At 33.3% G+C, this 13,608-nt stretch overlaps 1 protein-coding gene across 1 annotated transcript in view; it reads right to left on the minus strand.

Moving 5' to 3' along the window:
- Positions 1-12,423, minus strand: part of ANXA10 (annexin A10) — a 98,114-nt gene extending 85,691 nt beyond the window's left edge. Inside the window, exon 1 of the mRNA XM_027068613.2 lies at positions 12,177-12,423. Coding sequence (XP_026924414.1) covers positions 12,177-12,194 — 18 coding nt within the window. The 5' untranslated portion in view covers positions 12,195-12,423. The remainder of the gene's footprint in view (positions 1-12,176) is intronic.
- Positions 12,424-13,608: the final 1,185 nt, after the last annotated feature.

Here is a 13,608-nt window from a genome sequence, read left to right on the forward strand (position 1 = left end):
TTGTGTTGGTCAAGATGTGGAGAAACTAGAACCCTCATACAACTTTGGTGGGAATGTAGACTGGTACCACCACTGTATAAGACAGTATGAAGGTTCATTAAAAAATTAACAATAGAATTACCAAATGATCCAGTAATCACACTAGTGGGTATTTACCCAAAGAATACAAAGACATTAGTTGAAAGGAATATATGAACCCCCTATATTAATTATAACATTAATTAATTACAGCATTATTTAACAATAGCCAGAGTATGTAAGCAGCCCAAGTGCCCATCAATAGATGAATGGATAAAGAAGATGCGAGATATATATATATATATATATATATATATATATATATATATATATATACATACATATACACACACACACACACATATATATATACACACACACACACACACACACACACACACACACACACACAATGGAACATTATTCAACCATAAGAAAAGATGAAATTCATATGATTTCACTCATATGTGGAATTTAAGAAACAGAACAGTTGAACAAAACAGATGAACAGAGGGGAAGGTGGGAGAAAAAAAAGAGAGAGAGAGGGAAACCATAAGGGGCTGTTAACTATAGAGAACAAACTGAAAGTTGATGGAAGGGAGGTGGGTGGGGGATGGGCTAAATGGGTGCTGGGTATTAAGAAGGGCACTTGTGATGAGCACTGTGTGTTATATGTAAGTGATGAATCATTAAATTGTACTCCTGAAACCAATGTTACACTATATGTTAGCTAACTAGAATTAAATAAAAACTTGAAACAAAAAAAAAAATAAAAGCAAGAAGAAACAGAGAAAAAATTAATGAAATGTTGCCATTTGCAACAACATGGATGGATCTAGAGAATATAACCCTAAGCAAAATAAGCCAGTCAGAGAAAGGCAGATGCCGTATGGTTTCATTTGTTTGTGGAATCCAAGAAACAAAATAAATGAACAAAGGAAAAAAAAAGAGAGAGAGAGACAAACCAAGAAACCACGAAACAGACTCTTACCTATAGAGAACAAACTGATAGTTACCAGTGGAGAGGTTGGGTGGGTGATGGGTGAAATAGATAAGTGGATTAAGGGTATACTTATCTTGATGAACATTGAGTTATATATAGAATTGTTAAAGCACCATATTGTACACTTGAAACTAATATAACACTGTATGTTAACTACACTAGAATTAAATTTTTTAAAAGGCATATATATTGGACAGAAGAAACAAAACACACTTGACAATAATTAAAGAAGACATAACTTAATGGAGATATATATACTATTTTCATGGCTGAAAAACTTAATATTGTTAAGATGTCAATTCTCCCCAAATTGGTCTGTGGATTTAATACAATCCCAATAAAAATCCCAGCAGCATTTTATGTAGATTTGAATAATTGGATTCTAAATTACCCATGGAAATGCAAAGGACCTAGAACAACTGAAACAAATTTGAAAAAAAAAATGGAAGAATAATGCTGATTTTAAGAATTGTTACAAAGCCACAGTAGTAATGCTAGTGTGGTGTTGGCTAATGTTGTAGAAAAAGAGATCAATGGGATAGAATTAGGAATCTGACAATAGAGCTGCATAAATATAGACAAATAGCTTTTGACAAAGTTGTAAAGTAATTCAATGGAGAACGAATAGTTTTTCCAAGAAATTGTCCTTTAAAAGCTGATGTCCATATGAAAAAAAAATAAAGCTTGACCTTACACACCTTACACAAAAATTAACCCCAAATTGATCATAGCCCTAAATATTAATGTAATTGTATAAAATATCTGGAAGAAAATTGTATAAAATATCTGGAAGAAAATATTATCTGGAAGAAAATATCTGTATAAAAATAGGAGAAAATCTGCATGACTTTGGGTTAATAAAACAATTTTTAGCCACGACAACAGAAATATAATCTATAAAGAAAAAAATACATTGTGTGGGGGGGTACCTGGGTGTCTCAGTCGGTTGGGCCTCTGACCTTGGCTCAGGTCATGATCTCATGGTTTGTGGGTTTGAGCCCCACATCGGGCTCTGTGCTGACAGGTCACAGCCTGAAACCTGCTTTGGATTCTGTGTCTCCCCCCTTTCTCTGCCCCTCCCCTGCTTATATTCTATCTCTCTCTGTCTCTTAAAAATAAACAAAACGTTAAAAAAATTTAAAAAATACATGGGACTTTGTCAAAATTGAAAACTTGTAATCTGTGAAAAACACTCTTAAAAGAATGAGAAGATAAGTCATAGAGTCAGAGAAAATATTTGTAAATCACATTTTTCATAAAAACCTTTTGTTCAAAATATATAAAGGCCAATAAGAGATCAACAAAAAAACCTGAAGTAAAAAATAGTTAAGCCTTATGGAAGACATATTCCTAATGAAGGTATAGTAAATAAGCATATGAAAAACTATTAATATCATAATACATTAAAAATACAAAGTAAAACTACAATGAGATACTGCTGTATAGTAAATAAGCATATGAAAAACTATTAATATCATAATACATTAAAAATACAAAGTAAAACTACAATGAGATACTGCTGCAAAATGTTGTCAGTGGTATGCAAAATTGTACAGCCATTTTGGAGAAAGTTTGGCAGTTTCTTATAAAGTTAAACATACTCTTACCATATAACCTGGCAATTCCACTCCTAGATCATTATCTAAAAGAAATGGAAACTTATCTTCACACAAAAACCTTGAGTTTTCATAGAAGTTTTATTTGCAACTGGTAAAAGCTGGAAACAATCCAGGTATCTTTCAAACTGAATGAATAAACAAATTATGGTACATTCATTCAACAGACTACTATTCAGCAATAAAAAGATACAACTATTGATTCATTCAACAACTTGGATAAGTGTTAAATGCATTCTACTAAGTAAAAGAAGGTTTATTCATAAGGTTTCACAGTCTTGAATTTATTTATGTGACAATCTGGAAAAGGGAGCACTAGAGGAATGGAAAACAGATCAATATTTGCCAGGATTTGAGGGTTTAGGGATGTGGTTGACTATAAATGAGAAGTGTGGAGGATATTTTGGATGATGAGGGTCTTCTATAAGGAAATGTAGCATTGGATACATGACTCAAAACTCAAACAACTGTATACTGCAAAAAGCATATTCTGTCACACATAGAGGGAATCCAACAAGGAATGCAGATTGTAGGAAACAAATCTAAATTACAAACGAATCTCATAAACACAGTAAAGTGGGTTGGAAGAAGGGACGCATCCCAAGTAACTTTGGCAAATAGCATTTAACCGGATATTGTGAAGCAAAAGATGAAAAGAACCCAATGTCGTGTTGTTGGCAAAATTGTTTCTCACAGGTCTGTGGTTTGGTGCATTTTAAGGTATGTATGCTAGGGTCCAGCAAATAAGCATATATTTTAGATATTGACATTCATGATTTTTAATGTGAGGAATTCTAAATAATAGAGGAGGTTAAAATTTTGGTGCTGGGTTAGACTGAAGTTGTCAATAGGAAGAGATAATAGCCAGAGAGAGAGAGAGAGAGACAGGTGGCTGGACACACACACACACACACACACACACACACACACACACAGAAAGGTAGGTAGGTAGATAGATGGATAGATATGTAGGTAGATCAGTAGATGTAAACATACATATGTGTAGGTATCCAAACACATATGTACAGAAATAAATATAGATGCGTGCAGATATATAGGTTAGCATTTTCAGATATTTCATTGCTCTGTCACCTTAAAGAGCTTATAAACAGTGATGCCCCTGTAGCAACGAGCACACCCAGCATCCAAATCTAGGTTTTTAAGTATTATTATTCAATGAAGGGCATCAGGGCTCCTTGGAGAAGTGGTTAATTCCAGGACTGGGGCAGGGGAAAGTACAGTAGACCATGTAATGCACTAGAGTACATTATACCTATTCTAACAATTAGCTCCTACATCAAATTTTAGATTACGTGAATTTCCTTTTGAATACATTTCCTCTCTAAATACATGAAGGGAATTTAAAAAAAGAAATGAAAGGAAATAAATATAGATCATAAAGCTGCACTCCTGCATCTTTTTTTAAGAGAGCATATGAAGCATAATATTTGAGAGGGAGGCTGACTCACCTGTTTCTTGGTTTTTATTGGCAGACAAGTTATACATAATCCTGTGATTCTGAGAAGGGGTATTATTTAATACTTACTTCCCTCTGCAAATAAGTTAAATGACATTTTCTGAAACCATTTCCATCTCTGAAGCATTGAGATTAGTCTACATCATTATTTTACATAAGAAGAAGACCAAGTCCACTAAATCATAAAATTAGAGAACATTTAATATCTTGAAGGAGGAAGTGGCATAGCCACACACCATCATCCTACTATTCACCATAGGATGAAACAAAATATGAACTGTAGGGGAGTGAGACAGTGAAGAGCTTCTAGTGGACGTTATGCTGTGATAGGTTCAGTTGTGACCTTGGTTGCACAAAACAATCTTCATTTCAAAACCAATAATTTCGGCTATCTTGAGGGTTCATAAATCTGACCCCTTTTTGCTTTGAAGGGACTACTGTGCTCACTATAAATATTTACTTTTTTATATATGAGCTGCAAGCTTGATTAAACACGCAGTAGTCAGCACAACAGGTGATGAAAAGTACACAGAGGGTGTGTGTGCCCCCAGGCACCAATGCCTCTATCTTATAGCACCTTTGTTTGGTTTCTTACTTACCCTTTAAAACACTGATATTTTGAGACTGACAGCTAAATGACAGTCTAGAAGAATGTGTACATATATTCAACATCTCTAAAGAATTGAACAATAATTCAAGAAGATTACTATTGTAGTGATGCCAACAACACAAGAATCTCCAGCTGTAAAATACCATTGTTCATATATTTTTAAAATCATTACTAATACACATTACTTAGAACAGTGTGTCTACTGGGGTTAAAGTGGTTGTTTTTTAACTTGAAAAATAAAATAGCACAAATGTTGCAATTAAGAAATAGGATGATAAAATACATTAAGACAGCTTATTGCTTTATTATAAATTGCCACAAAATAAGGAAGAAAAGCCAATCCAAAGCAGCTGGAGTAAAGCTGATTCCCACTTTATCCATAATAATACATAACTTATATCTTATGTACAAATAGCCTATGATTACTTTTATGTTTTTACATGATACTTATTATACTGTTAACATGTTTTTCTGGTTCCTTCTAGCATAATTACCAGAATGTCTGAAGAAAGACATAAATAGAAGAGTAATGGGAAAAGAATATATTTATAATTATGTGTTGTGATAAGGTGGGATGTTGGCAAAGAAAATGGGTCTTAAGAAACAGTGTTTTTAATTCTTTGAATGAGAAAAGCAGGTCCACAGGTTATAAGCAGAGTTTTAAGAATCTTTGGAGACTTTTCAAAAGAGGCTGAGTCAGGGAGATTGATAGCATGAACTCTGAAGTACTTAAAAAAAAATCCTGCAATCCATTCTTTTTTGGTGAATCAAGCCAGGATATTCCTGATTACAAGGAGTTTCTGCTGATAGAAGAAATCTATGGTAGATAGAGGGCTGGGTGTTGGTCTCGGAGGTGTACTACAAAAGGACAAATCAGCAAGTAATGCCCTCTAAATGGTGTCTTTCTATTTGCTTTTTCCATTCCACCTAGTCCCAGAAATACATGACTCATTAAAATAACTGAGTCTTGTTACTCAAACATAATTTCTTAAGACTTCAATCTTGTTATTTAACAAAAGTAGTATAGTTTTAAAAGTGATTTGTGGTAATCTGATGACTTTTCTTCCTGTGGTGTCTGTTAAATAGGTTGATTAATTAAAAAAATTAAAAATATAGTTAACCATATTTTTTCTGCTGTGACTTTTACAGCTCTTTGTGTTCTTTAAACTTGAAGAGGGTTTGGGTTTAACCTAATGTGTATTTTAATGAGTGTACTGTGCCAATGTTAATAGCAGAAATATAATGTCAAATAACTTCCTGAATGACTTTAAAATCATACGGACACTCTAGAATTTAAGAGAAATCAACAAATCTAGACAGGAATGTCAGCACAGTATCATCTTCCACAGGTGCTATGATCTGTATACTATAAGCATTTTTGCAAATGGAAATGATTCTACAAATTTAAGTTTTATTATTGTTCTTGCTATTATAATAAATACTCTAAAAATGTGTAAACCAGGACAAAATTTTTCTCACAGTCTCCTCTTTAATGTTTTTTTAAAAAAATTTGTTTGTTTGTTTGTTTGTTTATTTATTTATTTATTTATTTATTTATTTATTTTAAGAGAGAGCAAGACAGCAGAGGAGAGGCAGAGAGAGAATCTCAAGCAGGCTCTGTGCTGTTAGCGCAGAGCCCAGTGTGGGGCTTAAGCTCACAGACTGTGAGATCATGACCTGAGTTGAAAACCAAGAGTTGGATGCCCAACCGAGTGTCTAGGTGCCCCCCTGCTCTTTTCTAAAAAAATTTTTTTAATGTTTACTTATTTTTGAGACAGAGAGAGACAGAACGTGATCAGGGGAGGGACAGAGAGAGAGAGGGAGACACAGAATCCAAAGCAGGCTCTAGGCTCTGATGCCGGGCTTCAACTCATGAACTGCAAGATCATGACCTGAGCCGAAGTCAGATGCTCAACTGACTGAACCACCCAGGTGCCACAGGTGCCTGCTCCCTTTTAATGTGTTACCTCTTATTTCACGACTTTGTTGAATTCTGGAATAATGGTATTTCCTATACATCACTGGAATACAGATTTCAAGAATGCAGAGGTTTTGACAATCCTATTCACTGTGGTATCCCTAGTACCTAGAAGTGAGAGCAGAGATGGAAATAAGAGAGACCAGATAGGAAGCTATTGCATAAAGTTGGCAAGTGATGATGATGGTAGCTTGGACCAGGGTAGTTGTAGTGGAAGTACTAAGAGGTGGTCAGATAATATATTGTTAATGTAGAGCCAAAAGATTTTGTTAATAGGTTAATTCTAAGGTATGAGGGAAAGAGAAGAGTCAGAGACTCTTCTTTTCTTTCCTTTTCTTTCCTTTCCTTTCTCTCCTTTCTTTCTTTCCTTTCCTTTCCTTTTTCCTTTTCCTTTTCCTTTTCCTGCCTTGCCTTGCCTTGCCTTTCTTTTTGACCTGGGGTGCTAGGTCAATGCAGTTTCTACTCACTGAGCAGACACCTGGTTATGATTCTGAGATTCTAGCATAGATGCTAGGTTGACATATAAATTCAAAGAAGGCTCTGTGTATACATTGTAGTGTCTACATTATAGACATTCTTTTGGATGTAAGGAACAAATGAGTGACTATAAAAAGGAAAAAGATAAGTTTCAAGAATTGAACCCTGGGATATTCCTGGCAAAGGAGACTGTCAAACAGCACTCACATATCTAATAAGATGAGGATGAGAACTGGGTATGGGAATCAGGGAATCAAGTCACTGTTTATATTCTTAAGGACAGTTTAAGTGAAGTGAGTGAAAACCCAATTAAAATGGATTCAGAGAGGGGCACCTGGGTGACTCAGTTGGTTAAACATCTGACTCTTGGTTTCAGCTCAGGTCATGATGATCTCATGGCTTGTGGGATTCACCGCCGCCTAGGGCTCCATGCTGACACCATGGAGCCTGCTTGGGATTCTCTCTGTCTCTCTCTCTCTCTCTCTCTCTCTCTCTCTCTCTCTCTCTCTCCCTCTCTCTCTCTTCCCTTCCCTCACTCGGGAGCACATGTGTGCTCTCTCTCTCTCAAAATAAACTTTTTAAAAAAGTAGATTCAGAGAGAATTGGAGTAGAAGAATTGAATATATTGAATGCAATGAACTTTTGAAGAATTTTACTATAAAAAAAAGAATTTACTAGTAACTGGTGAGGGAAGTTGGATTATAAAATATTTTTACTATGGTAGAAGCCATTTAAAAATAAATATTATGCTGAATCTAAGAGACTATTTCCATTCATGAAATTTTGATGTTATTCAAATTTGTTAATAAATTTTATTAATGCACACATATATTGTGTGTATGTATGTATGTGTGTTTGTGTTTATTTTACTTTTATTTTTTTTAAAATCTTTTATTTATTCTTGAGAGAGAGAGACCTAGTGCAATCAGGGGAGGAAGAGAGAGGGGGGTGGGAATCTGAAGCAGGCTCCAAGCTCTGAGCTGTCAGCACAGAGCCCAATGCAGGGCTCGAACTCACAAACTGCAAGATCATGACCTGAGCCGAAGTCAGATGTGTTAACCGATTGAGTCACCCAGGCGCCCCTGTGTGTCTGTGTTTATATACAAGTGAATGATTATACACATATATATGTGTGTATGTGTAAACTTAACTTGCTAACAAACTTAATTTCATCTCCAGAAGTAGTGCATTGGCTACTGAAGGGCAGGGCTTTTGAGTTAGAGTAGGTTTAAAACGTTGGAACTGTTGCTACATAAACACTAATAATAGAGCACCTTTTTGAGGTGTTTTATAGTTGTATTTGCCCAGCCCTTATATTCAAAAGCAATCAATAGCTATTATAAGGGGGCTTAAAATTTTTAACAGCATGCTTATATATTGCTTCAAGGAAAAAGTTACTACATTTAATTTTTCCAGTTCAATACATATTAGTTCAACAGAGTCTTCAGAAAAAGTTGAAGCATAACTAGCATGATTCATAACTTTTGTTGAATCAAAGTGTGTAAAGTTCAGACAATGTAGTCTTGTGATAGTAGAAAGCAATCTAAAGTATGAATAACCTTTCATTAATATTTGTTCAGTAAGTCATATTGCAGATAAATAATCAAAGTCAGAGTTTTTGGATGGAAACTTTTCTCTCAGGAATATCCTTCAATAGAAAAAGCCTGATTTAAAAATAATCTTGCCTAATCAACAGCTCCTGCTCCCATGGGAGGTCTTCTCAGCTTGCAATCACTCCTGGATAGAATGCCCTGAATTTGTTTCTGATTTACTGAGTGCTCTTCCTTCACTACCTCTAATTCATTGCTAAGTGCCAATGCATTTGCTCCCTATTAGTTGGGCTAAAATGTAGAATGTCAGGTTGCCCACACTAGACATTGTCTAAATTGCTGTTTGGCTTTGATGCTCCTTGGTGAGCATTTTTGGGAAAAATTTATGAGTAAGAGCATCTTTGTAATAATACTGCTGCTGATTTTCTACCTCTTAATGGCGTTCCCAAAGGACCTACTTTTTGCCTTGTAACATGAAGTCAGTAAGTATGTAGGATCATCACACTTACGCAGTTTTACTTTTTGTGTGTGTGAGAAATGGTTTTGGAGTTAGACAAGATCCAATATCACCACTGCTTGGCTTTTCACTTGGAGGAAAGTACTGACCTTCTCTGAGCCTTAGTATATTCATGTAGAAAATGGGGATACTTTCCTTGAAGATTGTGAAGACTAAAAATAATGTATTATAGAACCACTGAATGGAATATCTGGTGTCTCCAAGAAGACAAAATTTTTGCATGTTAAATGGTATTCTTATGGAAAGATTTGCTGTGAACAACTAAATTAGACAAGTTATGTAAAGCTCCTGATGTATGGTAGAGATTCAGATAATTTTAATAATTATTTTTCTACTTTTGTTGTAATACATAATGTTAATTCAGATATGGACTATGATATCAATATGTTGTATTTCTTGTACTACTCCTAAAATTAATATTTTTCTATCAATCAATAAATATGGTAGAAATAAAATATTGTCAAAAGGCTAGGAAAAGGAATAAAGATTAAAGTTTACTTTGAGTCAAAAAGGAAGAGTATAATCAAATAAATCTATCTATAGTAAATTAAATGCTACTGTGTAAAAAGGGGGATTAGTTGATGACACAATAGGACAAAAGCAGCCAACAGTTTCACTAGAAGAATCAGGCCAATATGTTTGGAAGAGGCAATATATTATAGTGGATAAAATCTCAAATTATAATGACATAGGGATGACTGGATTTAGATCCTGGCTTTGGCAAATATATGTATTTTAGTACTCTACAATGCAATTTCCCTCAATGTAGGGAGGATATTTTAATAACATCTTCCTGAAAGGTGATTTATATCTGACTAATTAATAAAACACCTCCAGACTTGCCATAATCATTTAATTAAATCTTGCTTTCAATAGACAGCCTTATGGTCAAACACATAAGTAAAATACACTTATTGCATTAAAGGTAAATTTACCCTCTCAATTTAGCTAACCCACTTAAACTACTTTAACCATTAAGGGTTATCTACCTCCTTAATTCTAGAAAGTAATTTTAAAGGATTACATATGATTATTTCTTACAGAAACATAACTACTTTCCTATGATTCTTGCCTCTTGCTTGACTTACATTTAAATTTTCTCTATTAAAAAATTTAAAAAAAATTTTTTTAACGTTTTTATTCATTTTTTGAGACAGAGAGAAACAGAGAATGAGCAGGGAAGGGGCAGAGAGAGAGGGAGACACAGAATCCAAAACAGGTTCCAGGCTCCACCCTGTCAGTAGAGAGCCTGATGTGGGGCTCGAACCCATGAACCACGAGATCATGACCTGAGCTGAAGTTAGCTGCTTAACCAACTGAGGCACCCAGGCAACCCAAATTTTCTTTATTTTTAATTGATATTAATGAATTACTGCAGTGGCTCTCAAAAACTGGTCACATATTTTTATCAATCATATAAGTTCAGATGTCATATATTGAATAGAAATTTCTCAGTGGAGGGCCTAAGAGTCTGTTTTGAAGAAGCAACCCAGTGAAAATTCATCCATACCATAAGAACTTCTGCTTTATTGCCTATAGAAGAACTTGTCTTTTGCTTGGGAACCCCAGACCCAAAGTAGAGATTAAACAGATGAACTTAACCTCAACTGGTGGTCTGTAAAGAGACCGAATTCTAATGCCTGGGCCATATATCTTAAGAAAAGAAATTATTGCTTTAAAATAAAATGACATTGATTATGTAAAAACCATTCAATGCTCAAAAATACTTAAAATGAATATTTCAGTCTCTTTAATCCATCTCTTTACTCTTTGATATTTTTATCTGCTCCAGAACCATGGCAAATCATCGAATTTCCTTAAAATCTTGTCATCACCATAACTTCTAATATTCCTTGAAATATGACTTAAATATTCTCTTAATGTTCCTTTGATAAATTGGCGTATAAGACTGTACACAATATACAGAATATAATACCATTTCCAAATAACTGTACTTGAATGAATGGAAAGGGACAATAGCTTTTTACAAATTAAATCATTTACCATGCTGGTCTAAATTACCTAAGGACTCCTATTTCTCTGTAGTGAAATGTAACTGCTGCATAATTAGTAAAACAGTAATGATAAATCTCAACTGCCAATGCGATCCTAAAATCTCATGATGAAATTAAGGTTTCTTAAGGCAACAGTGATGGGAACTGGACACATTTTAGATGCTCATTCAGTATTTAATTTGAAAAACAAAATAAATACAATTTTCTTGGAAATTGATACTTTTAAAATAAGTAAATAATATTATTTTTGTCCCAAAGTTAACCAAATAATTATGCTGTTATATTTTTTGCATAAAAAATTTGCAGTAAAAAATAAAAAGCTTCCTAAAAACTTTTTCTATGAGATAGATTTAAAAATATCAACACAGAACACAATTATATATAATATCTAAGACCATGTGAAACGGCTATCTTTTAAAAATGAATATTTAGATAATCTGGGTTTTTGTAGTCTCTTCAAAAGTTTGTGGACTGTTAGAGCAGTTGGATTGAAATGTTTCCAACACGAAAACAAAATACATTGCTTAAATTCAACAGTCATTCAAAAATAAACTATTTTCTGAAGATATTATAGATTTAAAATAAAAATTAGTTAATTTTTAGTTTCTTATAGAAGTACATAACGAGAAAAAATCTTAGACTTCGGTGAGAATTCAGTCAGGTTACTTATGAAACAAGAGCATCTAAATTGCCCTTATGGAATAATTACTTCAAAATTAGAATAGGATTGAGATTTAATAATATTATCTTCATTTAATAGTTACATTGAACATCCACTAATAAATAATTTAATGAAAAATAAATTATAACACCAATATTTTCTGATGAAAATATCAAGAACCACATATGAAATTTTATAAATAAGGTTCAAATCTCAGGAGACTCAAGAAGTATTGAAATAGCCATTATACTTACATAATCTCCGCAGAACATTTTGACGATGGTGGTTAACTTCAGAGTGGATTAAAAGAGTTTTACTAAGTGATCAATTGCATAGACTTGCTTTCCTATGTAGCTAGAAAGAATTGAAGTTCACTGTTCAATCAAATTTATATGTCTACCATTCACCTCAGATTCTCAGGAAAGAAAACGTAGGGTCAATTCTGGATACAGCATGTCTCAAGATACAGTATTTACACTGAACTATCGGTCATTAAGTGAGTAGGCAGAATTATTGCACAAAATAAATAGAACCCCAGTCCTGTGTTGATTTAAGAAACATACATTAGCCAACCAATGAAAGAAGTGTAACCTTTAGAAAAAGCAGATGACTTATGGGAAGGTAAGTTGATTAACCACAAAGTTAATGATTTATTTTCTGTGTTATCATTTTTAGATATTTTTTTAGGTACACTGGTCCCTAGCTTCATGTTTCAAACTGCTACTAGGTTCTTTGTGCATCTATACCATTCTTTAAGTATCTTTAACTACTATATATCTGGTCTTAAATTAAAAAAAAAAATGTATTTAGGTCAGAATTGAATACCCAGCAATAAGTCTTTGGAGAAACCATATATATTCACCATTATTTTCACACTCCATATATATTTTTATTTTAATATTTAATTTTATTACATTTTAAGGAAACAATTTAAAAAATACCTTCAAATTCTAATATATTGTTAGGAAATATCTGTCCCTATAAGCTTCATCCATTATTCCAGACATCACAAAACTAATGTGTATTATATCATTTTACTGCCATTTAGTGAACAATATAGTGTTCCTTTAGGCTATAAGATTTTTAAAAAGATTTTAAAAATGAATTACAGATAAATAATTTTTGGTTGAAAGAACAGAAAATTACAATAAGTATCAACTAAGCAGCATCCATAACTACTTTCAATCTGATGTTATATATGGTTAAAGATCATTAAGCAGGATTTCTTAATGTAATGTATACCATGAGCAGAGAAATATCTGATGTCCGCAGTATTCAATTCATAAGTCTGATTAATTTAGTAATATACTTGGTACCGTTTAAGATGTAAAGAAGCATGATGCCTGCTTTTGAAGATGTTGTAATATGGTAAATAATTCTATGTACATGTTGTGTTTTCTCTGTGTATATTTAAAAAGCATATAGTAATTACTAAATAAGTTTATACTTGTACATATAGGATTCAAAATTTAAAACAAAAGAAAATGAGTTTTTCAACTAAAAGTATTTTCTTATGATTATTTTTAAAAGCTGTGTGATTTGTGGCTCTAATTAAGTGTGTCAGTGTGAAATGTGACTTGTGAAAATACTTGAGGCAAACATTTTCTCTAATATTATCAGATAACTGAGAGAACACAGATTTGATAATATTTCTTAATTTCCTTTCAGGTAATGATTATTTTACTT

This window comes from Acinonyx jubatus, chromosome B1 (assembly GCF_027475565.1).
Source record: "Acinonyx jubatus isolate Ajub_Pintada_27869175 chromosome B1, VMU_Ajub_asm_v1.0, whole genome shotgun sequence".
NCBI classification, from domain to species: Eukaryota; Metazoa; Chordata; class Mammalia; order Carnivora; family Felidae; genus Acinonyx; species Acinonyx jubatus.